Genomic DNA, 27,718 nt, shown 5'->3' with positions numbered 1-27,718 from the left:
AATCATATTAAGAAAGTACAACCTCTTTTAAATGAGACATGAAAATATCTTGGCTTTTAACAGATCTTATAATGTGATCAATGTAGTCTCACATGAACAACAACACATTACATATTATGGCTTGTAATTATTTATTTATCAAAAACTGAGCTGAAATTTAGCACTGATGAAAAACTAAACACACCCCTACTTCTTCCATAGGAATTAAAAGTAGGAGCTATCTGCTGCTAATTAGTAAGTATGAACACCTCCACTAAAAACAGTCGTTTTTGGCAGTTTGACGGTCTGGAGCAGTCGGTTGTGTTGCTAACGATCTTAGAGAAGCAATTGTTGCCGCTGAACAATCTCCGATGGGTTATAAGACAATTTCAAGACAACTAACAAAAACCCAAGAGGTGTATTTCGGACTCAGTTACACTGCAGGCTTCAGTTAGCATGTTAAATGTTAAAGATCATGAAAGTACAAAAAGAAAACAAATGAAAGTGTGGTTTGTATGAAAAGCTATGGAGTTCCCAGGAGAACGCCTCTACCCTTTAAAAAAGTTGCATGTCAGCAACTCATAAGATGTCTGGAACAATGGCTTTTGGATACACAACAAGGTGGAGTTATGTGGAGTTATGTGGTTATTGCGCAGCTCGACACTTGGAGAGAACCAAAACAGCAAGGTGGTGGAGGGGTGATGATCGCCCCGATCATCACCCCTCCACCACCTTGCTGACTTCAAAACAAGCCCCTTGTTTTGAAGTCAGATGATCTGGGCACCTTACAGTCATTGTGTCAGCCATGGACTCCTTTGTATACCAAAATATTCTAGAGTCAAATGTGAGGCCATCTGTTCAACTGCTAAAACTCAGAGTCGTACAACAGGACAATGATCCCACTGCAGCAAATCTACAACAGAATGGCTGCAGACCCAAAGAAGAGTACGCTTAAATTCCTCAGCAATTTCAGAGACTAAAGTCATGCAGGAAACAATTACAAGTTTTGCTGCTGAAGGCATTGAATCATAGGAAGTACTTACTTTTGCACACACTGCTTCTGCATTTTGCTCAGTTAAAAAAAAAAATAGTGATGCAGTATAATAAATCTCATGTTGTTGCTCATTTGAAGTTGCATTTACTTAATTTTAAGGTCTAATAAGGACTAGATAATGTCCTGATATGTAATACTTTAGAAGTGGCAAATGGTGCACCTTTTACCACAAGTGTGTGTAAAATGTTACAAAGCGGATTAACCGTTTAAATTTGTCACCAAGTCATGAAATAAATGACTGTTAAACAGTCATAGCTAAATGCAGTTGGTGAATAGTTTAAAGTTGTAGATATCTCAGTTTAAACATCAAACAGATCTAGTTTAAGATGAGTTCAAATAAAGCGATTTAATGACGAAAACAGTTCATGTAAAATTTTGACTGTATAACAATTCTGCGTGCAAAAAGATCGGGAACCACTGCTTTAAATGATCGAGCATCCTTCAGCTAATAACCGAGACAGAAACAGAACAGTTATGGAAACATATCCCAGCTTTTATTAAATCAGGTCATTAAATCAAGGCATTGTTAAAAGGCTGACTTTGAAGCAAGGCGACTGAAGAAAAAAAAAAAAAGGTGATACAAACAGCAATGTAAACAACAGAGGAAGAACAGCATTAAGCACACTAATTACACAAGTAATACAGTTTGTAAACACAAAGCGCTCTGCATGTTCAGTAAATAAGGAGCTTAATTAAGGTGGGTAAAAACCCCCAAAAACAACAGAGGAAGTGTTAAAATATTGTTATTTGATTGTACTGTCACATCTCTATATTTCATTGTTTAACATTTGGTTTAGCGTAACAAAAGAACTTCACAAAAAAAAGAAAAAAGAAAACTATTTACAAAGGCAAAGAATTCACTCCCTTTGGGTTTAAACAAATCATTCACATTATTGACTGGGATGTAAATATATGGCCCTCTAATATACTTTATATCAAACTAACAGTGGCTACAAAGAAAAGCTTTCCATCAGCCAACTACTTAGCCAAAATCTGCCATCAGCATCCGTCACATTCATTTCACTTTCTGCAGCGCAGACGTGCCACTTTCATCCAATGAAGCGATTTCCCCGTCAGTTCTGTAAAAAGTCACTCTTTGTTACTCCTAAACAACGTGCGGCAATCCTCGCTTTGCTGAGCTCTTTCTGATAGTCACAGTCAATTCCTTGTCACAATTACAATAAAGCAGCAACCATGGGAACAATATCACGTGTTAAAAACTACATGAATTATTACTGAATTATCAATCACTGCGTGTTAAGTATAAGAGTTAGTATGTAAATAGACAAAGAAATCATCTCTCAAACACTATAATGTTAATACCTATAATATAAACCGACATATATTATTACAAGGTAGTAGAACTATGACTATGTTCAGTTACAACTCGTACTTCTTATAAGTCTAACCGTCATATAATTTGAATATCTTCAGCCGCTGTTACACTACTGGTATGGAAGTTACATTTTTTTTAAATTGCTAAACAATTTTCTTAGCTGTCAGTATACATTCAACAATGAACTTGTGCAAAAAGGGGGGAAAAAAAAAATTCACAAATATGTAACACGTCCGATCGGATGCATTAACTTCAAAGCTTTGGCCTGCGTTTGGCTCTCCAGGGCTCTGAGTCACCCCCGTCTCCTTTGATACCCATTTCTAAAACTCGTTAAAAAATATGGGTGAGAACAAAGAACCAAAACAAAAACAGTCCTGCATTGCATTTTGATTTGATGAAACTCCGCTGAGCCCTCAGTGGTCAAATGAAATCTCACAGGAAATTAAACCTTCCGCATTACCATCTACTGGCACATCTCTGAAAAACTTTCACATTGAATAATAGCTGTGAATGTGGGGAACTGGGTGTTCAAATACAACAATGTCCTGGGGGGCTTATTTCACTTCCCTTCAACAAACTGAAAATTAGGAAGGCAATTCAAACGTTTTCATTGCTTTTCGGGTTCATTCGCTCATGCTTCTAGTTTCTCTTTCTCCTCCTTCTTTTTCTTGCTCTTCTTCAAGAATGAAGGTGTGCGGAACTTCTTTTTCTTTTTCTTGGGAGACTTGGTTTGGCTCTCCGGGGTCTGAGGCTCCCCCGTCTTTTCCTTCGTTGTTATGGAGATTTCCACCGTTTCTGAAGTGCTCACGCTCAGCTTGGATACCTCGATGCTCAGATCCTCCTCCATCTCTGCCAAGTGGTCTTTCCCATTGGGTATTGTGTCTGTCATGAGATGAAGCCAACGGAGAGGGATGCGAATAAAAACACGTTAAATTATCCATTTCATTTGAGGCATTTCTTGTCCTTTTTCACTAACTGAAACACCCATTCACTTGCTAATTACCTTGTTTAGCTGGCGTCATTATGGGAGAGAGGGAGAGGGAGATAGTCGAGCCATCAAATGTGGTCATCTCATCTGCATCAGTGGCATCATCATCTTCTGTAAAAGGATTGAAGCTCATAGGGGTCAGTCATCTAACAAAGCAGGTATGAGTCAGCTTAGGCTATTATATGAACAAATAAAATCCCAAGCTGATGTCGGCACTCTACAAACAGCTAACAGGGTTACACAATTCATTCAGAGGGAGAACGGGAATGTTGGAACAAATGTCCCAGGAATCAATCAGTAGAAATTTTCCCCGGCAGCACACATTTTGCAATCTTACAGCAAAGAAGGTATGGATGTATAACTGACAACAGCACTGCACTCTTCAGACTTCCCTTTATGCATCCAGAGCCAAGATCAAAAGCACATCTACACTAATATCTTTTACTTTAGCAACATCTCGATGTCCACAACATTCCCACGTTTTAGGAAACCAAAAAGAGAGACTTTTGGAAATGCTGCCGACCCAGTTTTAGTTTGAAAACTTGAAATATCTAATACCAGGCTTTATTGTACTGTGTGGATGTTGAGGCTGTGGAATCAATGAGGCAGAAAACCACACTGACTTCTTGATCAGACCGTATCAGTTATAAAAGTAAGCTATTATACCTGTTATGACTTTATCTTTTCTGTTTGGGCTCTCCTTCCTCATCACCACAGCTGTTTCTAGTGATGGATAACGCCCTGGGGACCACTCAAATATCTTGCAATATTTGTTTTGTTTTCTACCACCATGACTGGTTATACTGGTTTTACCTTCAACGACAATTACGCCATATTACTAGCCCAGATAATATTTGTATCCTTCCTCTGTAGTATTTTTAAAAGCAACTAGCTCTACCCCTCTTTCCACATACAAAGGTATGAACAGTGCACCTGATTGGTCATCATTTTCAACTGTGTTAGGAATTAGCAGGGACGCCACTAATATCTACCATGAAAAGTGTTTGTAAAATCTTATGGTAGCACAAGCTTAAAGGTTAGGAGATGTCCTTTTTCTGTCTGGCCAATGTTAAGATTGACCAGATAGCATCCCAGCATTCCCATAATTATTTAGGCACTGACAAAACCTTTGTAATTTTGTTTCCGTATACTACCCGAGTGGATTTTAACTCAAACATTCAGTATGTGATTTAATTGCAGACTTTGATCTTTAAGGCAAGGGGTTTAACTAAAGTATTGCATTAACTGTTTGAAAATTGCCATCATTTTTATACACAATACGGGTCAAACATAATTGGACAAACCAATGATGAAACTCGTGTGCAGTCAATGACTGCCCGAAGTCTAGATCTCGTGGACATCACTAAATCCTGTGTTTTCTCCCTTGAGATGCTCTGCCAGGGCCTCACTGCAACCACGTTCAGTTGCTCCTTGTTTGTGGGTCTTTCTGCATTCAGCTTGGTCTTCAGTAACTGAAAAGCACGCCCTATTTAGTTTATATCAGCTGGCTGACTCGGCCATTGAAGAACATCTCATTTCTTTACCTTTATAAACTCTCGGGTTGCTTTTGCAGTATGCTATGGGTCGTTATCCATTTGCACTGTGAAGCACGCTTCGATTAGTTTTACAGCATTTGGCTGAATCTAAGCAGAGTTCAGCCCTGTACACTTCAGAAGTCATCCTACCGCTTCTATCAGCAGTTACATCATCATTAAACACTAGTGGCCCAGTTCCACTGGCAACCATACATGTTTATGCCATAGCATTGCTTAACCATGTATACCAAATACTTACATCCCCAACTCTACCAAAAACCTCACTACACTCATGCTGCCAGCATGCAAAATGCAAACTAAAAGTATTGAACACAAGCACATTTTAACAACTTTATTCCATAGGTTTCTTAGCTCACATGTTCCAATAGTAAAGCATTTCTGTGATGGAGAATAACAAAGGAGTTACTTTGATGCACAGATGTTTCCTTCCTATACACAGATTTCCCTTTGTTTACAGTCACAATGAGACAAAAGGAGTTTGACACGGCGAGTGTCTCTACAGCTCATCTCTCACCAGTAGGAAGTAGTAGGAAACTTTCCTCCTGTACAAACTTTCCTCCACCCAGGACAAGCTGGCGCTAATTAACTGCCTTGAGCGTAACCTAATGGCACAATTCTTGTGTGGCAACAATAACCACAGCAAACTCAGTAAAGCGTCTGACTAATGTATAAAGGATAGGGAACAGTACCTTCTTGGCCTTGCTGCTTTCTTTCTACCATGCTCTTGTATTCTTCCAGCGCCTTCTCTGTGAGATCATTGAAAGGATTGGGAGGAAGAGAGCGGGTCTGTTCTTCATCCTCAATGATGAAAGCCTAAAGACACGGGAAAACATAAGATGCCGTTGCAGTCAGCTGATGCACAATATTATTTCCAAAAGGTTGAAACAGTTTGTTGAATGTCAAATGTTGAAAGTAAAAACTTTTGTTTGTTTTATTTATTTATTTTAATATATTGGGGCTTTATAAATGTAATAATGGTAACTCCTTTTCTTAAAAGCAAAAATGGGTCAGGGGAATGTTTACAACAGTGTTGCATCACCTCTTCTTTTAAAACCGTCTGTAAACATTTGAGCTCTGACATAAATTGTTGTACAGTTATCAAAGCACAACACCTCCCCCCACCCCCCTTCTTACATGGTGAAGGATTTCAGCTGCTCCAATATAGAAGGACTTCTTTTTTCTACTTTGTTTTTTCGTTAAGTGACAAATGTTCAACTGGTAACCGACTGAACTGCAGACATGGCTGTTTAGCACCCAGACCCTTTCATGATGGAGCCACGCTGATATCACACGCACAGAAATCTCTTGCTTAAATAAGGAAAGGCGTCCCTTATGAAACAAAAAAAAACCAAATGCAGCATCTGGATAGCAGTACATGTTGCTCTAAAACCCAAATATCATTCATTATTAATGGTGCCTTCACATGAGCAAGTTGCACCAACTCCATTCAGCTTCCATTTCTGAATGCAACGGAGTGGTTTTCTGATGTGCTCCTAAGCCCGTGCACTCGTTTCCACTACACAACTACTGCCTGAGGATGTAAAGATCAAGATATGATTTATTACTGGCTTTCAGCACTGCTGCTAGCATGCAGAGATTTCTGTGGATTTCCTGAATCTTTTAATCCTATCGCGTACCATAGATGGTAAAATCTTCAAATTCTTTGCATGTTTATAGCTAGAAACTTTCTTTGCATTATATTTTATTTACTTACAAAATAAAATAACAAATAATCACAGTCTTTTTGTGAAGGTGTTCCAATTAGGATTTATGGAAGGATCATGACTGTTGCTACATGTGTTTAATTGGCACAATCTACATAATTAAAAATCTAGTTCCTCTTTATATTTGCATTTTTGGTTGCTTTCATAAGGAAATAAATGTAAACACTGCGTTAACCTCCGCAATCAAAATCTACAAGAATGTGTGACCTTTTTCAAATTTCAATAAACACGACAGACAGAATATTTTAGTGTGCTATGCTTTTACTTCTGTGTGTTCGGGCTTTTTGGCTACATATTTTTTTTGTAATCTTGACATTTATCAGCCTCCAAAGCTGAAAGATCTGTAGATCAATGGACTCAAATTCCTCAAACCATTCCTGAACAACTCTTGTTTTAGTCGTGTCACATGATCCTGATGAACAATGCTGCTGTGTGTGTTGCAGTCTGAAACACTGTTTAAACTAAGTAAGACCAGGGGAACTACACTTGATACTAATTTGTGGAGAGATGACTGATTCAAAATTCCTGGATCACCAACTCGTAACTGAACGGTTTAAGAAACATAGGTGTGTAAACAACAAGCTATAATCTAATGTTAGACCTTGTATATGGACTTCACTCCAAGGCCACAAATTTGTGTTTAGTTAATTATCTTTGTTTTAACAATGATTGCTAGCAATAAATCCCGTCCGTTGGAAAGACACATTTGTAAGAAAAATGTCTTCATGAGTTGAGCAGCAATTTAGTATGTGGGTTGAGTTGTGCGTTATTTTCAGACGTGCTTAGGCAAATGCAAAACACACTAAAATACCATAACACACACTGCATCATGAAATCCGGCTGCTAATGTTGCAATTTTTTTTTTTTTACAAATGATACATAAACTTACTGGTCCTGGTATGGTGTCCACAACAATGCCTGCCAGTAACTGAGATTTAGGTCCCGGGGTCATCTGGTCACCTCTGTGTTGCTCTTTTATCTGAACAAACATATTCAACAAAGGAATCTCAGCTTTAGGATTTTGGTTATTAGATGCTATGACTGACATTCAAATGACAGTGTAGCTGTTCCAATCTTTGTGCATTTCTACCGCCCAGGTTTGTAACATCTGGGACCAATCTTGTGGAAAATGTGATCATTTTTCAACTGACCCGGTTCCTCTTATCCAAAACCTCAGTGGGGTCAGTGTTGAGTGGGACAAACTGGTTAGGGTCTTCAATCTTTATTGGGGTGCCAACGCTGTAGCCTGGCTGCGAGGACTTCATCCACTGAGAGAATTTAAATGAAGCAAACACACACATAGATTAATAGCAAGAATTCAGAATATAAAAAAGTGCATTTAAAAAACTTGCCACAAGAGGGCAGGCTAACACAGATAAAAATGGGCACCTCAAAAGACGAGCTTGCTCAGGACACCAAAGCCGATAGGATCAAATCGTTTCATTTCCTCTTACACTTTGACAATAAAATCAACACACCATGGTTTTTGTCCTCGGGCTCACGTCCCCGCTGGGTGACTGTTCAGGAACATTGACCTTCAAGTAGCTGTTGGGTGAATTAAGCCACCGGGTCCTTTCTCTCTGTTGTTTCTGCGCCATAAACTTGAAGGGGCTCCGCAGGCCAAGCTCACAGTCTTCTGGCGGCATAGCCGACACTGTGGCGGGGATTTCGACGTCGTTCTTAGACCGGGGTTTTTCACGGACAATGGGGTTCCGGTAAGAATGGCCCGTTCTGTATCCCTAGCACGTTACACAAGGAGAAAATATTATTGCGGCACACGCACCGAGAGTTTCCCTTTGCCAGAAGTTAGTCTTTGAAATATTTTGCACTATTCTTCTCTGCTCATGGGATAAATAAGAAATATTAACCCAAAACTCCAAACCCCCCACAATTCAAATGATTCACAGGCCACCCAGAATCCACTTACACAATACTTTTAAATATTTAAACGCAATATATACAAACAGCATTTTTGCAGACGCCTCCAGTTTGAAAGGGAGAAGACACAACTTTGGTTTGAAGGAGTGTGTTGTTAACAATACATCAAAGACGGAGAGAGACAACTAGAAAACTAGTGATGGGTCCTTGCAGTATGTAGAAAAGTGTGGTCTGAAGAAAAGCAGTGTAACGCTACATTAAAAACAATCAAAACTGGCATTTCTGCACAGGCAATTTGACAAGTTTGCCACAAAAAAAAAAAAAATCCCCTCTGCATTGAGCTTTGATCGTCGCAGTGCCAGCAAGCCATTTTTCACAGAGCCGTTCAGTGGAAACTAAAGCTCAGTTTCAAAATGCTTTAAGTGTGACTGAAACACAGTAAACAAATACAATTCAGGGCGTATCAGTCGTAGCATTCATCATCATAAATTTCTGCACAAACTGTACAAAGGAGTGCAAGAGCTACAGTAACTATTGCCAACATGTGTGACAGAATCTAATATAATGAAAAGGTGAACGGACAGATAGGAGGATATTTTTAATTAAGCAGGTACTTTAAAAGGCCAACTCCTCATCCACACCCCTAATCTGTTTCACCTTTCCATCTCATTGCTTGGTTTAGAGAAGTCTTTCCTTTGAGCATTTTTCTTTTTAAATCGTTTTTAAAACCATGCAATGCAATTTCTAAATCACCTTCTGTCAGATACCATTCCTTCATCATTAGCTGTGACCTTTAGCGCAGCTCAGCTTTTTTGTTGTCTTTGTTTGGGAATTATCTCTGACACGGCAACAATCAAACTCCACCCTCTGTCAGGGAAGGTCAGGCGTCCAGTTGCAACGACTGCGCTGGCATTTTCGCCCTGTGGTATACTCAACAGTCTGGAAGAAAATGCCAAATCCTATTTCCAAATTGAGTACACGGGAGTTATTGCACTAAGTGGCTGTGTGGTCCGTGTGGCTGTAACTGCCCGCAGCACGGCTCACCATCTGGAAGCTATGTTTGAGAGGGTGGGCGATCTCTGATCACACAGAGCTAACACAGCTGCAGTCTGTTCCAGCCGGAGCTGTTAGCAGGAAGGCGACTCGAGCAGACAGTCTGACATCTTCTGTGTCCACAAAACATGTCAGGGCCTGGGCATTATCAGCGAGGCTTAAAAAAAATAAATAAAAATCAGGGTGTATGCTTTTACAAAGCCCAGCAGAAGGAGTTCTGTTCTCACAGCTAGAACAACAGTATCCTGAATATTAGGAAATGAAATCTGCAAATATCATAAAACAATATGAGCCAATTACAAAAAAATCAATTTAAGATTAGATAAACAAAAAAACACATGAAGTTTCATTGTGTCCTCTAGTCAGCAACTTCCCGAGGAAGCATGTGAGACAGGAAACTCAAAGCATCGTGGGTAAAAGGCACAGGTCAGGGTTCACTCACCAGGTTGTCTAGCATCCTCATAAGAGACTCGAACTCTGCCTCGCCTATTTTCCACTTGACCTCGTTGTCTATGACGACACCGGCAGCGGCCACTCCCTGGGTCAGGGGCTTAAACTTATCCCTGTCCAGGAGAACGAGGTTGTCCGCGCCGCCTGAACATCTCATAGCGTTCACCTAAACAAAGCCATTTGTACCATCGAAGATTGTGTTAATACAATTTTCACTTGGCATTTGGTGCAGTTACTGAGGATTTCACTCATAAAAATTGGAGATTAATTCTAAAACTTTCTTTTCTGAGACACATCATTTTAATTTCAAAACAATCCATCATAGAATTATATAATTAAACAATTGCAAGTGAGGTGAACTCTGAACACGTCAAAAACGACGGAAAAACCAACAGTTGAGAAAACAAAAAAATCGCTGCAAAAGGATCTCTTGCACAAAGCAACAGGAGTGTTTCAGGAACACTGCAGGGTTCCACCTGTCTGTAAACAGAGATCACTGACACATATTTGAATCAGCTTTACTCAAGCAAGCAGCACACTTGATATTAGCTTTGCCTCCATTTCAGGCACTGCTCTGTTTTATGTGTCTGACTCATTTGTAGACAGAGGGGAAAAACATTTCAACAAATAAAAGCTGGAAAATAATATCAGTGACTCACACGCATAAAACTGACTTATGAAGTGTGAAGAAAGGCCACATCGAAGTTAACCAATTGCTTTGACCGGAATGGCGCAATTACACTCCATTACCAAGGGCAGGTAGGATCAAGAATAACGATTTTTATACCTGGATCTCACAGGCGAGCTGTGAGTGGTACATATAGTGGAAAGCTTCTTCTACTGTTTCTCCCAAAGCCAGAAGCCCGTGATTCCTCAGGATCATCAGCTGAAAAACACAAACTGCCACATTAGTACATCCTGAATGTGCATTAATGAAAAATATATGGCTATGATTAAAAGTTTAATTAGACATTTCTTTTAAGAACGCATTTATTAGACCAGAAGCTCAATGACATTCTCACATTTGTCTGTTCCATACAAGGCTACAGCTAAAATAAAATAACGACTGCAGTACAGTAGCCTCGTTCTGTCCAACAGTAACAAATCTGCCTATTAAAGCTTCTTTTTGCACTTTTAGAGTTTACGTTCATGCACATTATGGATCTTTTGTTACTAATATATGAGATATCTGCAGTATTAATATGTTGTGACTGCTGCTTAGCTGGTCGACCCAAGTCAAATATTGCTCTCAGCATTACATTTCACACTAATATTGTGGCAATCCAGAGATGCCATCTGGTACAGACAAGGATATTAAAGCATTTCTAACTTTCTCTCTTTGTAGTCATTGTTCAGCACATTAAGAAGCTGGTGGTGACGATTCAGTTTGTGTTGTTTTTGAGTAATGATTTAACATTTGGTGATATATTTATAAAACTGCCTAACTCTAGATGGTGGGTGAAAAAAATGGCAGTGATATGCAGCATTCTTCAGCTATCAGAGATCCAAAATAAATAAATAAATAAAAATGAGTCACAGAGCTGTAGTTTTCAGCATAGTCTAAATATATGGGACTACCACTGGGGGTGAAAAAAAGAATAAATAAGCAGGCTTCAAGGAAAAACACTTTGGTAGACCAGACTATTTCTGGGCTGGGAGCCCTAGAACAATCTTAGATCGGCTGGTTTAAGCAGCCTCTACCTCTTTAAATTTGCTCATCTGCTTGCAATGATTGCGTGGCAGACATGAGAGCGGTATCGTCTCATCTAACTTTACTTTAAATGTCAGAGTAGTCCCTAAATAGGTGGTTCTAATATTTATTAATTTTTATTATTTTATTTATTTATTATTAAAATGGGTAAACACGCTAAACAAACTGCTTAAGACTATTTGTTGTACCTACACTCCATATCTAAACAAACTAAATATTCTAGTGTACTCAGCTATTTACAGTTACCAACCAGTGGTACAAATACCCCCAGCACATGTGCATACAGTACAACATAATAAGCCCACTCTGTCCCACGTGAACGTGAGCTTGCCACTAATGGAGTGCCTTGCTTTGACAGTACCTTGGCAGTCGGGCCCAAAGCTTTCTGAAACTCCACCTTTGTCTCTTTATCATCCAGGCTGCCATGGTAACCAAAGCACCTCACGTCTCCCAGAAGCAAAGCCTCTTGGGAAATGGGCAAGATTCCACATTTCATCGAGGACACCTGTTAGCATGGGATAAAAACAACTAAGCGTGTGACACACCAGCATAAACAGAGGCGCCTTTTTCGCTGTCGGGCACAATTAAAATGGTGCACACATCATGTGCTGTGCATTTTATAGCAAAGCTTCAAAGAAAATGGTTAAAAAAAAAAAAAGAAAAAAAAGAAAAAAGAGAGAGAGAGAACAGAAACTGCATTACAGACTGCCAGCATCTAAAATAACTAGACATGCAGGGGGCTGCCTTTAACTCAGCCTTCTTCGTGATACCAAAGTAGTATTTAGCAGCAGCTTTGATTAAAATGAAGCTCATTTAATATTTGCCCCGAGCGTACTTACAGCGGCTGTAACTGCGGTGTGTGCATGGATGATGCATCTCACATCAGGGCGCATTGAATAAATGGCAGAATGGGGAGCAAATCCAAACTGGTCGATGCCCAGATCAGTAGAACCCTGGTCTACAACCTCACCAATTATGTTGACCTTCACCTAAATATTGGAGAAAACAAACAAACAACAAGCAGAGATTTGTGAGAAATGGGAGCTGGCTGTTTAGTATTGTCAGCAGTAGTTGTAGGCGTAGTACTTTAAAAGAATACCCAACTCTGGTTTGCTTTTTTTTAAATAACACTATAAACCTTAAGGTAATAATTGCCTGCAGCGTGACTGAACCATTAAAGGTACCCTGTGGAGTTTGTGTCTAAACAAGGTCATGTTTACAATTGTTAATTACAAGTACACATTATGTGCATGCTTAAGGTCTAGCAGAATGTTTTCTTCTCCTTAGAAGTGCATTTCTTTTAATAGTATATAGAATATGCAGTGTTGTTTTTCTTTCCTTTATTTTTGCGGGGGCAATATGACTACTTCTGTAACCTGTCGAGCAGTGAAACAGTGTGAGGTGGATGACAGCAAACAGCACAGAACCACACTTGTGTGTCGGATACTTTTCATATCCTTTCTTTGATATGCCATTGTCTCAAAATCAAACAGTTAATTAAATTAACAAATTTCCCCAAGACTACGACTGGTTTCGGATTCATTTTTAATGAACTTGACTTCATTTAACACTGGTTTACTTTAAGTAAATCAAATAAAAATCCTATTAGGATCTGAGCTCTTGACGATTTTTCATTTTTAGAATGACAACTGCAAAAACCAAAAGCTAACATTAAGGAAAAACGTATGCTTTTAGAGTGCGTCAGCTGTCAGGAAGTGTAAGACCACTGCATGAAAGAGAACGAGCCAACTGGCAATAATGTAAATTTACAGCTGACTGACCCTTCCGGTCATAACAGAACACAAACACAGATTTTATGCTGTTGTTAACTGTGTGATTTCTGATGTTTAAAGCGTCTGTGTATCTGCTTAAAATCATTTTGTAAAACTTTACGGCTGGTCACATTATTGGGGTGGTACCTGTTCACCTGTCAGCTGCAGGAGGAGTGTGTGAATGCCCTTTCTTGTGACTGCAGAATGATTTTGTGTACTTTACATTCAGTCCAATCATTATTAATTCACATCTGTTGCCAGGTACATGTCGTAAATAGAGATGTACGTATTGACCAGTGAAAAGCCGGTCAGCCTACCATATGTTCAATTACAAACTGGTCCGTTTCATGCATATACAACATGCAGCACACTCACAGCCACACACTAAAATGATGTTAGTGTGGAAACACATCACTGTGAGTGAAGACACAAGGTTCACCAAAATAAACCACGGTTGGTCTTAATGAGGCACTTAAATCATTTTCACCCAGCTGAACATGGACATTTTAAAGAAGCTAACAAAGGCCAAGTGGCTAAAGCTAAAGCTAATCAGATCTCAGCCTGGCGTGAGCAACAGATCAAAGCATTCGTGAGGAAAATGGAGATAAGTGAACAAAAGAAAATAGTCAATATCCTGCTAATTCAGTACAGTTTTACTGCAGTTGCCGTTTTATATTTTAAGGTAGAGATCCTACAATAAAATACTGGAATACTAGAAACGATTTAAGTACCGGATGTTTGTTTTGTTATATGAAGCTGATGCAACTGCTTTTGTTTGGAAGGCAAAATATGTATATGGTAAAGGTGAGTGAGCAGCAACTAATTTTCAGTTAACTATTTGTCCCGCTTTCCAGTAGCAAAGCACTTTATTTTCACTTGTTCTAAATAAGATCCTGAAACTTACAGTTTGAGGAAAATTGTAAAGTTTAATCATTTCTTTTAATCATGAAAATAATATTTGGCGTTAATGAAAAGTTACTTTTTTGTCTGTATATGCTTTTAGTTAGTTCTCAGAAAGAAAATCGAAATCAACAGAAACTGGTATTACAAATAAATGGGAATCAGAATTGGCCAAATAAACTGCCATCTGTAGTACTAAAACTATATTCCCAACTAAAAATAACACACTCAACTACTTTCCTTACCAAATTTGCTGCCGTCACTTCAGCAAAAGAAAGACCTCGTGGACTGATGAGAATGTGGTCCTGCTCTTTACTGACACGTACCTATGACAAAATGAACACATGAGTAAAGTGGCGAAAAGCTCAAGTTTGATGTACAAAAATCAAGAGGACAGTGGCTTAAATGCAAAACAGGGGCTTCAGAACAAGAGTCCCAAAAAGAGCTATGTCTGTTTTTATATAGTCTACATGTATCTTCATGTAGCATCAATGTGGCTGCCCTTTCTGGTTTCATTACTCTTTGGAATATTTCAAACTCACTGGCAGAAAATGCTTAAAAATTGCTTTGGTTTTGTTTTGCAGATAAATGTTAGCAGTGAGAGATAAAGCCTCACTCACACAGACCCAGGTGATACAAATCATTGACCGCTTGGCAACCTCAAGTTGCCAGGTAAGAATGTGTATTCCCCAGCTGGTTGGTAAGTGCTTGCTGGCTGTTACTGGGTGAAATCAGTCACACAGAGGGTGCTTCACCTTTGTATTTATCACACTTTTCGGTTTCGCCACTGCTCACTGAGTGGCGGGGCAGTCAAATCATCATCTTCCATACAAACTATAGGTGACAATGGTTTTTTTATGTAGCACCATACGACTCTTTGCAACCAGTCTCACCTACCTACTGCCAGCAAACCTCAGCAGCCTTTTCCAAACCGTTGGGGAATACACATTTTTTCCTAGCAACTGATGGTTGGAAAAGCATTGTCCACTGGTGACCAGGCCCATGTGACGGAGGCTTTATACACTGCATATCCTGTGACTATCCTTTAATATAAATTAACTGATGTAAAAGCTTTGAGGCAGCATTTTTAAACATTTGTCTAAGTAAAAAAAAAAAAACAACCACCACTGCTGCTGCCATGAGGAATGAAATCTCTACATTTACAATGTTTTTTTTTTTCTTTTCAAGAGGGGTTAACACTGTCTAAGAGAAGGAAGACACATTTTCCCAAGTCATGGGTAAAGAAACTCTGAACCACAGACAAAAGCTTTTTTTTTACTTAGAAAAACTCAAAAATGTGTCTGTCTTTGCTTTGTCTTTGGGGAATATCAGAACCTAACATTCTGATGTTCTCCAAGGTGTACATCAGATGTATGGTTGTGAATTCTTGCTTCATATTCACAAACCTTACTTTTCTATGCCATAAATAATATATAGTTTCTGAAAATAAAGTGGTATTCCCCTTTAAGCCTTCCAGGTGCCAGAGAACAAGGAGCACACATAAAGAAACACAAACCTCGTGCTGCATACATAAGCAGGTGTGCACTGGAGCATGATTGTGAAGTTGTACTCACAGTAATGTAGGAGCTTGTAAAGCGAGCCCAGCTGAAGAGGTCAACGAGCCTGTAGAGGCTGGCCAGCTTGCAGCGACTCGGTTTCTCCCCTTTGGCAAAGGAGGGAGACTCTACGCCATACAAGTCATTGACTGGGGTCACCATCCCGATGCCTGCCACAGCACATAACATCATCTGTACATTGCAGTGCATCCGAAAAATGTACAAGCATGTTTACATGATTTGTTTCCACAGTATGTAAAGTCAAACATCCCGGGGAACATGAGTCTCCTCAGCTGAAGATTGAAAAAAGGGCCCTACTCAGAATCCCCAAAGTGTATCTGAGGGTATTTTGGGGATGTAATACCATATAAGGCCATTAATGATACAGGGCATTAACTTTTATAGCCACTTTGGCTTTTTAAAGGCGCAGGTCTGCCTCAACTCTTCAAAGCATGTTCTTACATTTTCCAAACATTTACAGTTTTGATCATTAAACTGTCTAAAACTATAACTTCCCAGTGTCAGCTCTGTGACCTCCCACTGAAACACAGGGGTAAAAGGTCAGGCCAGTATAATGAACACTGCAAACTGCTATACTTGATTACTCAGACTGGTCATGAGAGTTACTTAATAAAAGCACTATTGAGCATTTTATGCTGTTTCAGGGTTGTTGAGTGTCACAGGAGTTGGGGAATTCAGCCTCCAACAATGAAGATATTCAGTCTGGCTGATGCACACTGACGCAGGATACACGTTGAATGACAAACAGGCCGAAAGGGACATAAATGGATACATTCAGACGCACACACGAGCACACGAGGCCACTCACTGATGGGAGCAGTCAAGGGGCCTGCCCCTCCCGTGGTGCTGGCCATGACCAGGTCAGCAATCTGCCTCAGTGCCATGAGACCTGTAGGGTTGTTGCCCTTAGTCAGCTGGTCCTGAATCAGACCTTCTAATTCATCTTTAAACACCTGCAAACAAAACCAAATAAAACTTTTTTATAGTAGGAGATGTGGTACAAAGAAGCTAAAACCTAGCAACTCATGTACACGCAGCCTATCTTTGTCCTACTTCCAACACCTTCACAGGATGTGTGGGGAAGCACAGCGAGCTTTCAGATGCTCCTTATAACAACTATACACAAATCACCAGACCACTAAAAAAAAGCTCTTTGTGTACATCTGTGAAAAGGGGGTTCACTAGAAGAAGGAGCTGGCATTAAACTTGACCATCAATTTCTGCGTCAAGTGTAGCCTGTGAATCTTGAAACGACATCATTTTCTCCTGAGCTGCAACTAAGCTCAGGCATTCTGCTTCATCCGACCACGGTTCCCATGGTGATGTGATGAGCTCCACTTGTTTGGTGGGTTATGCAATCACAGATGAGTGTGGGCTCGTCTTATTTCCATGCACTTCATTGGTGTGTACTTATTTCACATCCCTGTACTTACACTGACTGTGTGCTGTCTCCTCCATTTGCTCTCCATTTTATCAATTTTTTACTGAAGCAATACTGTGTATTATATGCACTGGTGTTTATATTATTCTGTCTTTTGTCAACGAGAGCAGATCACATAATAGAACAGATCTCTAAATGATGCAAATTATATCCTAGGGTGAATCTCTACATTATTTAGGCTGAGTTTTTGCTGTGCTGTCTTATTATTAACTTAACTGAAATGTACCTAATAAACTGACACAGGCTTAAGGACAACAAGAAGTGCTACAATTAGGATTTTAAGGAAAATAGTGAAAAATGCCTCCAAGTGTAGTTTAACTTTAAAAATGAGTCACTGATACACAGAAAAAGAAGCAGACTAACACTAACCCCCTTTGTAAAGTAATGATGATGATAATAATAATATTAATAATCTGGACAGTAACAATGGTAGAACCATTTACACTTAATTCTGTAAGCTAAAGCTAACCCATATTAAAATAGAATGCAGTATATTAAATGATGTGCACATAAACAAGTAAAAAATACATGCACTACAATCAGCATTGAGTAAAGGGTAGAGTGTATCTCTCTGGGGTTTAAAGCTCTGTTTATTACTCATACACAGTGAAAGCTTGTGTGTAGGAGGCTATTTGTATGAAGCCTCTTGCTACATACTGGACTCTGCAGGATCTGGGTGACCCTCTTCTTCTGCTCCATCATGTTAAAGTCCTGCCTCAGGTCCGGTGACATATTCTTGCTCCGGAGATACTCAGGGTCGCTCTCATCCACGCGGTCAAAGTAGCGCTCCTTGGAGTCGTTGCTGGACAAGGCCAGGGTCAGAGACCCCACCGTCTGCCTCACATCCACCAAACTCATATCCTCACCGCAAGGCCTCCCACTCTTCCTCTGGAAGAAAGGAGAAAACATCACAGCTCATTTTGCATTCAGGCTGTCAAGGCAACTGATGTTGTTTTAACAGAAAAGATGCTGGATGGGTGCAATAGTGACTAATGTAATTACAGAGAAGGAGATAAAAGAGAGGCGATTATTGTTATGTGACTGGTGCTGCTTGGAAAGGACAAAAGCTGGTGCTTTGCAAAAATGACAAGTTAGTCACAGCTACTGTGAATATAATAGCATTTTTGTTTTATTGCGATCAGTACATTTTACTTACTTTTCCCCACAAACACGCACAGAACCAACACATTTCTGTCTCTATCATTCCTCAGCGGTATATTATGTTTTATCAGAGAACACTGGCAACACTTTGTAATAATCACTGCCAACAGTAAATGATTAATAGTGTTTATGTCAACTGGTCATTAGTTTGCATAACAAAACAGTACTTACCAAAGTTTTAGAAATATTTGTTGCAACTTTACTGTTAAACAGCTAAATAATACTTACAGATTGTTTACAATCCATTGATTCACACTTAGGTAAACACTGTTTTATTGTTTGCTAACAGAAACGACAGTTTATCTAACCATCAAGTTATTCTAAGCCTTAGGCATGAATTTCATTTCAGCAGGAAATCACTCGGTAACTTGTGTTGTTACCGGGATCTCCTTTTAACTGTTCGCCGTAACCTTCTACGTAACCTGACGTGCACAGCCCGAGAAATGTAACTACACGTCAGGTTGACACAGCACGCAACAACCTGAAAGGCGCGAAATGCTGCGGTGCAGGGATAAAAGGAGTTTTTGGTTAAGTTAGGTCATCTTCACTGTGTCATTAGCATTTTTAACAGAGACAATTATTCAACACCATGTCTAAAGAACAGACAACATTGTGACTATTTCACATTTGGTTTGATATTAAATTGGTGACACCATTGTGGATTCTTTCAGATTCTTCACAACGAATGTTGTATAAGTCCGGACAGACATGGATATAAACTGCAGCCTTACGGGTTGGCAGACAAATACAACTGAAAGGCAGTATTTCCAGTTTTCTGTTACTTAGTGGGTTTCAGCACCAAACTTCAACATCTCCTTCCTCTCCACACAGACTGAGGCCAATTTATACACTGTGAGAGGAAAGTAGCAACAGCTTCAACTCTTCTGTTCATCAAGAAGCTATAAAGCATGGCCAGCAGCAGAGCCAGGCATGAAGGGCTTAGGTGGTTGCCTAGGGTGCATAATATCAGGGGGGAACTGGCACGCCAGGCTTTCTTTTCTTTTTCTTTTTTTTTGGGTTAAATCATGATTACAGCAACAAGTTTATTAACAAAAACAGTCTTTTAACTACAATAACACAAACTCCATCCCCTGAACTGTTGACAAGATGATGGAATAAACAGCGGCTGACATCATGAGGTAACCATCCATGTAACCAGTGCACGATAGCATCCCTACAATCCAAACTGCCCAAACTAATCTCAAGCCAAATTAGAGGAAGCCTTAAAGCTCCTTGTTTATGAAAAGAATGATATCGGTGAACAGCCTTTTTCGTCGACAGGACGAAACCTAAATAATAAGACTTTATGATAAGATGATAAGATTTCAGCAACAGAACCAATCTACATACTTACAAATAGAGCTGGGCGATATATCGAGTTTTTAAAAAATATCGATATATTTTTATACGAGATATAAGATGTGACAATATCCTTTATATCGATATAGTCTATGTTACGTTATAATTATACTTGTGGAGCCGCAAGTTTGCCTCTCTTTCGTCCACTTTCGTCTTTACGCAACGTTACTCTGCCTCGCCTCTCCTTCACTGAACACAACTCCCCCTCCTCCCCCATCGCTTCACCTGCAGGAAGCGACAAGATGGACACGGCAAATCTCCGTTAACGAGTTACTGCGCATCGCCCCGTGCGTGGGGCTGGACGGCTTCAACGTGTTAGCTAGCTAACCACGCTAACGAGCTAACCACGCTAACGCCATGCAGCCCAGAGGGGCTGCACGGACTAAAATCCTTTCATTTTCTCAAAAGTTGACAGCGCGCCTTATGTATGAATTCTGGTTGTGCTTGATGGCCGCGAACCGATTTTATGTGGAACACAGCGCTCAGCAATCTGTCAAAAAATGTTTTAGTACGACTTTAGTAAGCTACGGAGCTGCACCGCTTGATGGATTGTCGGAGCATTACGGCTGAGCCTCGCGGAGTGATACGTACTCTGCTTCAACGTAATATTACCCTACTGTGTATAAGGACCATAAATGGCACCTGTTAAGAGACGTGGTTGCGAAGCGGATTTCAAACTCCAGGCTGTCAGTCACGCAGTACAAGTCGGGAACAGAGCAGCTGTGAAATCTGTCTTTGTTATTACGCTCAGCGTCTTTTAGTTTACATTTTGACTGCACAATTGTGAGCTTTTTGTTATGCACAAAAACAACATTGTTTTCTTTTATTTATGGAGCATTATTATTTAATAAATGCTCAATTTATTTTTGAGTAAATTTTATGTACATCTGCTCTATGTTAATAAAAGTGCCTGTGTGACATCTGGGACACAGCTTTGACTAAGAACTCTCTTTTTGTTCTTACTTTATGGCTTTAAAAAAATATATCGAGATATATATCTTATATCGCCATCCAGCTAAAAAATATCGAGATATGAATTTTGGGTCATATCGCCCAGCCCTACTTACAAATTTCCAAAGTTATGCACACGCACTTGTTCGTAAGATGTTACAGAGGTTTGCCAATAATCTCGATTTAACAAAACAAACAGGAGCTAAAGTTGTGTTTGTCTTTCCTCTGAGTTTATTAACTTTCACAGGGTTACCTACAGCATCTACTTGTGTCCCCACAGGCAGAAAGTTGCAGGCATTTACACCACAGTGGTATCTTTGTTTGTTTAAAAGACACGTAAATAACTAAATAAATCTGTTTTTCCTAACCTCAAACAAATGAGGTGTCACACAGAGAGCCCCGGCTTTACTGTTCAATCAACTGTTGACATCTGCCTTCCAGACATTTTTATTTTACTGTTAATACAAATGTGACTGGTTTATTCAAATCAAAAACAGTCAAACAGCTTTATTTAAACATTCTTGTCATGTACCCGCCTACATTTAAGTCATCATTATTGACAGTTCCAATAACTACATAGGATGCAACTTTACTATTGATAAAGTAACTAACTTGAAATATGACAGCAAATAGCCCAGAAGCATTGGAAATGCACACAGACGTAGTTAAGTCTAAAATAATGAATCTACTAATTAAACATTTTTGTAAAGACAGGCAGTAGATTTGAGTTTATAATTAATTATAATAATCTTAGCTGTTTTGGGAGAAAAGAGCAGGCCGTTCAACCAAAACATTTTTTTTGTTAAAAAAAAAGGGGGGGGGGGGGGGGGCGAGGGGCACCGAATCCAAAGGCTACAGCCGGCCCTGGTCGCCTCATGCAAATGAGATATTTTGAAAAGCAGCGTGCGCCTTTGATGCTGCAGTGTTACCTGATGTGGGGGTGGAGGGAGATACAGCTAGGTCTACTTCACATTAGGCCGGGAAACGCAACAATTTCACTCCACTAAAGCAGAAATAACACTCTCACAGCTGTTTTCATGGCAGCCTGTAATCAACCACTCGATGCGTGGCATCAAATTACAACTTTTAACCGTTACTGCAACGAAAAGTAACGCAGAGGGGGATGTATTAGCCAAAGCTAGAGGTACGAGCTGAAGAAGAAAAAAAATCAAAGCGAGCACATGAACCCAAAAGTAAAACTGTTACTGCAAGTTGAAAATTACCTGAAGCAAAGTTCTCCTAACTACCTCCGGGCGACGTGACGTCGAATATCTCCTGAAACGTGGATAAAGGTGAGCCACGCGGATATTATTCCCAGTTCGGATGCATGGTTTTGGGAGAAAACAGGCTTGCAACTTGTGCTGCTACAGTATCCAGACGAAGCAGCAGGCTGCCCGCTGCGGGTAAGTAGTGAGTTGAAGAGTGAAGATTGGCTGCATGGAGGAGGGTGTGGGTGTGTTGGTGTGGGAAAGAGGAAAAGTGACCATGTGACTTCACTTATCCACCCACTAGAGCGTTTGTATTGAGCGGGACAAAAGCATGGCCACTCAGAGCTTAGTTTTTCACAACCACACTGTAGCTTTCCTGTAATATTACTTAATAAACCTTATTCTTAAAATCCCCCCCAGGGAATATCTTACAGGCTTGCAATAATTTTTGGTGAGGATTTGAAGTAAAGTTTGTGTGTCTGTGTGTGTTTTTTAAATTACTCTTCTCTCCTGCTCTCTGCCTCTCAGTGTGTGATTCATTAACTCCTGCCACTTCATATCATAAATAACTGAGACGCCTGTGATCCAACTGCAGCTCCGAGGAGGTTTACATCAAAGCTGTATGCCTCAATCATACAAAAACAGAATATTTCAAAGCCAGAATAAGTGCCCCCCCCCCCCCCCCCCAAAAAAAAAAAGTTTTCCACAATATAGCATATTTGCTTACAGAAAGCAATTCATAAAGTGTCTCAAAGACGAGAAACTATAACAATTCTCATTATTTTATTCACATCACACTTACTTTTCCCGAATTCACAAGCACAGCATGCCCACTTCACTTGTAAAGTAAAAAAAGACCACCACTTAATGTGCTGGCTGCACAAATCATATTTTTTGAACGGCCACATTGTTGTGCAAGGTTCTTTTAGACACGCTGCTTTTCTTTAAGTGAAATAAGATGGTTCTCTCAACAGAAATAAGGAATAAGATCAAAGTACAACTGAATGCAAGGCTGTGCAGATTTGTGTTAAAAAGAGCAGCCACCTCTCTACTCTTTTCTGCTTTGCTGGTCACCCTCTACGAGCTGTAGTGTAGCAATATTCAAATGCACTCCTTGTTAAATGAATGCAAGTCTGGAATTTCCAATTTTCTCAGTACAGCTTCCGTCAGCCCACAGATGTATTACCGCCTTTATTCACGCACAATCGGGCACACTCGTACCAAAATCTTGATTTTGAGATGTAAGAGAGAGAAGGATTAGATCACTGACTGACACAACAATTGCAGGAAACACAGTGGAGTCTTGGAGGCGGGGCAGATATGTGGACATATGGGTTGATGTAATGAAAAGCAGAACTTTCTCACTCTGGAGCAGCGTGACCCCCTAAACTCCCCCCTCCGCTCGGAACCCTGCCTCCCTGTTACTGGCAGGGTTCCCACCAGAAACCACAAGCAAGCTTAAATGTCTGCGCACAACATCCTCCCACCTTCCAAGCACCACATTCTTGCTGGCTATTTAAACTTTTCAGTGAGGCCAGCCTATCCTGAAAGCAACTCACCAAATGTCAGGTGTTATTACTTGACGACTCATTCATACAGATTACTGTTGAGGATACTGATGTCCGCTACTGGAATCCCACCTTTTTCTTGTCAAAAACCTACTACTGCTCTGCTGGATGTGACATTGAAATCAGACACACAAATACTGCCTGGATAGATCAAATGAAAGCATGTAGCCTACAGTAGAGTAAAACTCTGGGAAATAATCGTATAATTCCTTATAAGATTAATCAAAGAGATGCAATATAAATACCGATGCAGAATTGTTGCTCTAAGTAAAACCATTCCTGCAGAACATATTGGTGAGATTTGGTATAGTTAGAGTTAAGTTATAACCACTAACTGTGTGGTGAAAAGTGAAAAATAAAATAAAACTCAGAAAGTAAAGCAAACACAGCAAACTCCATTTCAGAGTGAACAATAAACTCAAGAAAAACTGCAAAGCATGACACCAAAAAGTCACAGCTGACTTTCTTTTCTAAAGGCTTAGAGAAGAGTAGGCGAAAGCTTTCAGGGTGTCATGCTAGATGAGGGACCAGCGTGTGAACTGGAGTAAACCCAAAGTAAAACCCGGGAGACATAGGCACAGGGAATGGTGATCAGTGTCATGTCATGGTTGAACTTAAGAAAGATATCTGGCCCTGTGGAAGGCACAGCGTGTTGGGATGTGTGTAGCCACCTTTTGACCTGTGGATTTATCTTTTATCTCTGCCCTTGATGGGTTTCTTGGGGGGTTATGATCACACCAGTGCTAGTGCTTTATCTCTTTTCTCTGTAGGGAAAAGCTGACAGAGGGATCTCTGTTCTTTAACAGGTACGTAACACAGCATGGAGATTGTTCAGTATAGGCATCACGTAGAGTTGTAGTTTAAATAGTTTCCTATAGATGACAGAAAAGGTAAGAAACTACTTATTACACAACAAAGAACAATTTCTGCTATTGTGAAATTATATATATATATATATATATATATATATATATATATATATATATATATATAGTTTGAATGCTGAGTGTTTAAGTGTGCAAGCAATTATTCAAACCAAATTCATCAATGAAGTCTGATTTATGATTAATAAATGACTAATATGTTGATTAAAAATTTAATAATTAATGCCTGTAAAATTCTTCCAAACAGTTAGATCAACATGAGGTAAAAATATCTCGAGTTTCTGTATATCAAATGCCAAAAATATGAGATAATACATTTCCCATAATGCAACTGCTGTGCTATTTTTTAGAGCATTCCTTCCTTATTTTTTCAAGTCATCATCAGTGTTTTCTTTTTCCTTAGCAGTCAGAAACTGCTAGTATTTAGCACTGAACATTATCATGATGACTAATTTCGATCGAGAGAGAGAGAGATGTCAACTTTATTTCAGGTCCTTGCAAGCATGGTTGCCTTGGTAACCAATGCTTATGCTGTGTGAGGCAAAATTAGTAAGGGAAAGAGAGAATGGGTGCCAGATAACATGGCATCAAGAAGAAAGATTAGAAATCGACACAAACTGTACCGTTTCACAGAAATACACAGAGTCGAACTAATCATCTCATAAATATAACCCTGATTACCCCGTCTGCATGACTGATGGATCTTCTTTATAATTAAGCCACAGGGTAAAGACCTGTTGTATTTCTCTTTTAACCAAAAGCATTCTGTGCTGATTACCTTGAAGACTTAAATCATAGCTCTGACTTTCAGACATGTTTGAAATATTAGTCGTAACCATTACGTTGCACTCACTCAGCCAGACATTTAGCCTCTGAACACAGAGGCACACACTATAGAGAGTTTTGCTTATTTCCCCCTTTCTATTTTGTGATTCTGTTTTGCAGACATTATGAATAAGAATTTTTTTTTGAATTTATTTGTGTCTAATTTCTTTCAGTTTTGTCTATTTGCATGGTATGGCTCTGTTTTATGACCACTGCACATGGCATTAAATCAGATACAACATGAAGAGGAGGAGATGGGATGAAAGTGGGTTGCAAAGTGGCTTACAGATGGGAAACATCTACAGGCAAAGTAAAGCAGGTGCTCTTTGAGATTTGCCAACTAGATGCATTGATATGGGCTGTCACTGAGATCAGTAAATAGGGATTAATGAGTTCTGCTACTACTTGACTTCACGGCCTGTCTGAATTAACTCCATCCATCCCTCTCTCCATCCTTTCATTCATTTTCTTTCACTTATCTAATTCAATGTTGCAAGGATGCTGGAGCCTATCCCAGCTGTCATAGGGCAAAAGGTTGAGTACTACCTGCACTGGTTGCCAGAAAGATAGCCAGTGTCCTGCACTCTATTTAATTCACATTTTTTAAGCTGAGAGACTCATCAGAGCCTTCTTTATGTCAGTGACTTCTTTAAATGGTCAGTTTCTAAAACATATTCCTTTAAACAAGGTCCTTTAAACTTTGATCAAATGAAAGGTCCCAAATAGAAACAAGAACATTCCTACTGACATCTTTCTGATAAATAAAATACACCTTAGTTTGTAGAAAAACTCAGACACAGACGTTTTGGAGAGGAAACCTTTTAAATTTTCTTTAAAATTTCTACTACAAAACAATGCCATTGTTTTGGTAACTTCACATAAATATATATCACTCCACGTCTTGCTAAAATTGGTCGTGCTACTCCCACTCAGCAGGGTGGGTGGCAACAACAGAGCGCACTTTGAACCTGAAACAATTTACATTGTTATAGTTGGATCGGTGCCTTCGCTGCATTTACGTGTAGAACTGCGTCGGCACACGCATGATCACACACTGCCGGAGACATATTCAAACACACACACGTCGCAGCACTATGGAAAGAGACAGACTTTGTTTACCTAAGGGGAAGAGCTGGCTGTAGTCCCTACTGCGGTTGTCTTTGGATGGCCTCCATGTTGGAGATCTAGCGGTTTTGTGTGGTTCACTTTAATTGAGGCTGAGGTGGTGGCCTGGCTAACAGATCCTTGCATGTTGTCACATTCAAATCACAACTACGAAAAAATGAGGTGGTAATGTGGTAAATTTTCCATAAACCTCTCACATTTGTGCAAAAACCTGACATTTACTATAAACTGACAAAGTACCTACATGCAGTGCAGTAAAAGCCATTTATTATCAAATTAATTTAGCAAGGAGATGATGACAGCGTAAAACTTAATCTAACGTGAAAACGTCATAAAATGAAAACTGTGTCTAAGTGTAAACGGCAACAGGAACAATTGATTGCATGGTTGATAGGGTTTGGGTCATGACCTGCTTTTGGGTTTTATGGCCGTCTATAACTCGTATCACCAGGCACACACATTATGAAATCCCGTGCTGCCCTAGCTCCACATCTAAAGTCAACAAATGCTTGTTCGGAGTAATGTTTCTGGAGAGTGATGCTAATTGAAAACATCTGTTTGAAGCCTCTGCAGCTGGAGGTAACCCTGCCGCAGCAAACAGGCCAGTTAGGCAGTGACAGACGACTACCATGTTAAATCTAGAAAAAGCAGTAAATAGAGATGCAACACAGTCTCTCTGTAAAAAGCAGCAACTCAGAAACTATTTACAGGTTTGCTGTAACTGAAATTTCATATGGTGTTTACAAAAAAATCACTCCACAAAGGATGTATCACAATCTGTTGCTGTAAGAAATCCCATTCTCCTGGGCCATAAGGTGTCCTTTATCTGTTATTAGTGTACTAAAAACATACACTTTCCTTTCCAAAAGCTTCAAAGCTTGCATAGAAAAAAAATAATTAAAAAAAATCATCCTGCCATGTAACTTATTTGCTTTGATCTTAGCTCTAGTAAATGCCTGCTCTCATGGATAAAAAGGTAAAAAAAAAAAAAAAAAGGAAAAAGTAAATGAACACAACTTACATTGATTGCTGTCTCTACACTTATCCTGCAGCAGAATTCTTCACGTTTTATTTCAAACTCCCACGATTCCAGCCGTTGTTGGATAGCTGTTTACATTATCACTTTGAAGAAGGTCATCTGGTTTCCCAGAAGAGAGGAAACTGCTGCTTTGCCTCTGATCTCCTGAACTCCCTCGGCTCCTCTTGTCACAGCGGCTG

At 39.7% G+C, this 27,718-nt stretch overlaps 1 protein-coding gene across 2 annotated transcripts; it reads right to left on the bottom strand.

Annotated features, from left to right (window-relative positions):
• Positions 1 to 1,505: 1,505 nt before the first annotated feature.
• On the bottom strand, positions 1,506 to 27,714 carry LOC309720421 (gamma-adducin-like). 2 transcript variants are annotated; one of them, XM_082557344.1, is made up of 15 exons: positions 27,522 to 27,714; positions 18,077 to 18,307; positions 16,787 to 16,931; positions 15,976 to 16,127; positions 14,647 to 14,727; positions 12,569 to 12,718; positions 12,091 to 12,234; positions 10,806 to 10,904; positions 10,011 to 10,184; positions 8,116 to 8,376; positions 7,789 to 7,905; positions 7,527 to 7,616; positions 5,603 to 5,726; positions 3,373 to 3,468; positions 1,506 to 3,251 (listed from the first exon to the last, which is right to left on the bottom strand). In XM_082557344.1, the coding sequence occupies exons 2-15, from the start codon at positions 18,275 to 18,277 to the stop codon at positions 3,001 to 3,003; spliced, it is 2,085 nt and encodes a 694-aa protein (XP_082413470.1). In that variant the 5' UTR covers positions 18,278 to 18,307; positions 27,522 to 27,714; the 3' UTR covers positions 1,506 to 3,000. The 2 variants fall into 2 exon arrangements, with proteins under 2 accessions (XP_082413470.1, XP_082413469.1); XM_082557343.1 differs by lacking the exon at positions 27,522 to 27,714 and adding an exon at positions 22,114 to 22,353.
• Between the last annotated feature and the right edge of the window lie 4 nt (positions 27,715 to 27,718).

The sequence above is a fragment of the Aulonocara stuartgranti genome (assembly GCF_965226115.1).
Source record: "Aulonocara stuartgranti genome assembly, chromosome: 13".
Lineage (NCBI taxonomy): Eukaryota > Metazoa > Chordata > Actinopteri > Cichliformes > Cichlidae > Aulonocara > Aulonocara stuartgranti.
This window is presented reverse-complemented; position numbering and strand designations above follow the sequence as displayed.